This window comes from Prosopis cineraria, unplaced genomic scaffold (genome assembly GCF_029017545.1).
Source record: "Prosopis cineraria cultivar Desert tree isolate PC_DT_omini unplaced genomic scaffold, ASM2901754v1 PC10, whole genome shotgun sequence".
Lineage (NCBI taxonomy): Eukaryota > Viridiplantae > Streptophyta > Magnoliopsida > Fabales > Fabaceae > Prosopis > Prosopis cineraria.
In genome coordinates, this window is record NW_026555341.1 from 34476747 (window position 1) to 34479399 (window position 2653).

Sequence of the window (2653 nt, forward strand, 5' to 3'; positions counted from 1 at the left end):
TTTTACCAATTCAGCTAAATTAAATGTCCCTTAGCTCATTCAATTACATGTGTTTGTGTGGGGTGAGGGAAAGAGAAAGAATAACCGTGGCAGAGGAACTGATAGAGAACTTTCAAAGCTCTTTTTCTTCCACCGTCACTCAACTAGCCTATATATTGCAGTCTCAAACTGAAAGTCTTATAAGTTCACAAAAAAGCTTTAGTGTTGTATGTGTCTTAGCTTCCCCCATCTTAACGAGTGCTTGCCTCCTACATTTTCTTATTTGTCTCCCTCTGTGCCGGAACCATGTAGGTCTTCCCTCACTACACACCATCATAGACCTGCTTCTTTTTACCTTATCTTCTCCTCTTTCTGCTCTTCAAACTCTTTAACCCTCCAATAACCTTTCAACTTTGTTTGTTTAACTGTTGCTTCGCAGGAGACCAGAAGAGAACCCATTAGACCTCAACAATTTGCCTGATGACTACCATAGAGATGGCAAACAAGTCTTCGAAGATATCTCGTCCGGTAAAGTTTTCTGTTAGTGATCTCATATCCTGTTTGATGATGAATAAAAGCATGAAACTCATCTCACTTTCCAAATCCAACTTTGATTTGTTTCGTTTCACTGTATACCACAATCCAAACGATATGCCATTACAGAGTGCAATATTCTATCATTTTAAGCTCTTTTTTCTTCCTTCCAAAGGAAAAGAAAAGGCAAGGTCTAGCGATTTATGTATTTCTTTAAATTTTAGGCGTGAGTGTTTACTGTCCATGATTTGGGTAAGCGTGAGTAGGTTTTAAAGGAAAGAAGGCGGTGATGGAAGTTTGCTTTGTTTGTTGATAAGGTGTGTTTGGTTGGAGCTGCAGGTTGCAGGAAAAAGAAAAGCGGCGGGAAAGATGGAAAAGAAGAGTGTGGTAAGGTCTACGAGTGTAGGTTTTGTTCCCTCAAGTTCTGCAAATCTCAGGCTCTTGGTGGTCACATGAACCGTCACCGCCAAGGCTAGTCTCTCTCTCTCTCTCTCCCCCCCCCCCCGGCTCTTTAAGAAGCTGTGTTGCGAATGTTATATATAGCAGCTAGAGGCACATACACACACAAACACATGTCTGAGTTGTGTGGGCCAAAAAAAGAGGCACCGCTGGATAATGGTTTGGGCTTGAAGCGTAGTCATTTCAAGCACTGAAAGATGAGTGTTGAAATTACGATGCTTTATTATACAATCTTGGTTTGATTTGATTTGATGTTTATGTCTACGTGTATGTTGGATTTGGCTGCAGAAAGGGAAACCGAGACGCTGAACCATGCTCGTCAGCTCGTCTTCCGTAGTGATCACACCATAGCCGCCCAAGGGGCCCCTCACTTAGGGTACAGATTCCATTCTTATTTCTCGTCATTTCTCATCTCCCTTTTCAAACTTCACTTAGATTCTTCTCGTCTTCCAGTGTTCAAGACAATCCCAAAACTAACGAACCAAAAAATTCATGTGTTTGTTTGGTATTTAATTAGGTGTTGCCAACCAGTAGTAGCGGGAAGCTACCATCCAGGTGGAGGGGGAGGCAACATGGGAGACCCAACAATGGGTCTGAGATTTCCAAGGTACTTGCCGGGGTCATCCTCGGCCCCGCCACAGCCGCCACCACAGCCAGCTCAGCCTTACATTTACGCGTCTCCGTCGTCACGACCAATATCATCGTATCCGTCCCACTACAACTCGTCGCACCAAGTGAACGACTACTATGTGGGTCACGTTCTGCACAACTACGTGGGCGATTCATCGAGCTACACCTGTATCGGGGCACCGGTGGGTCAAGGGTTCGTTGCCAAGGACGGGACGCTGCAGAATCAGGAAGAGGGTTTGAATTGGGGAAGGAGCTATTCAGCGATCAATCGGTTTCAAGATGGGTTCTAAAGCAATGAAGAGAGTTTGAACCAAGGATGATAAAGACAAGGGGGGGGGGGAGAGAGAGAGAGAGAGAGACCTAACGAGACAGAGATGGGGTCATATGAGGATGAATTAGGTACAGTAAGTGTAGGACAGCTTTTGAGCTCATGGACTGGGTCAGCTAGTTTGGCTCGGTGCTGTGAGTGTGTTTGTGTGTTGGGTGTGTTTGTGTAGTTTGTACTGCTAACTGTGGGAAAAAGTGGGGGAGACTAGACCTGGTGGGACAACAAGTTACATATCAACTGAAACTTTCCAAACCACCCTTTTTGTTATTTCAGATCCTTTTGCTTCCCAACAACCAAAAGTACTATTCTTCACTATCTATTACTACTATTTAATCTCTCTCTCTCTCTCTCTCTCTCTATCTATCTATCTCTATTTTATTATCCACCTCAGTTCCCTTCTTGTGTTTAATTATTATTTGGCATCATATAATTTCCACTGAACAAAATTGTAGTATATACTATAATCTAGTTTTCTTGAAATGTTTGTCATCCCATTGCGGTCACATGCATAAGCATGTTGTATTTTTTTGAGCAAAAACACCAGTCAATTTTATTAATAACCAAAAAATTATCACACTCACTAATAGACTTAAGGAATCGAAGAAAAAAACTAGAATTAAACCTATATGACCCAAACAAACAAAAATAAGTATGCTATTGAAAACCTTTTTTATGACTAAAAATATATGATGTCTGTAACATTTTCTCTCATTTATAAAGATC

General features: G+C 41.9%; 1 protein-coding gene across 1 annotated transcript; it reads left to right on the top strand.

Moving 5' to 3' along the window:
• Positions 1 to 211: 211 nt before the first annotated feature.
• On the top strand, positions 212 to 2205 carry LOC129284371 (zinc finger protein JAGGED-like). The gene is made up of 5 exons (XM_054919833.1): positions 212 to 287; positions 419 to 507; positions 853 to 984; positions 1261 to 1348; positions 1490 to 2205. Coding segments are annotated over exons 1-5 (714 nt in total). The 5' UTR covers positions 212 to 285; the 3' UTR covers positions 1893 to 2205.
• The last annotated feature ends 448 nt before the right edge of the window (positions 2206 to 2653 follow it).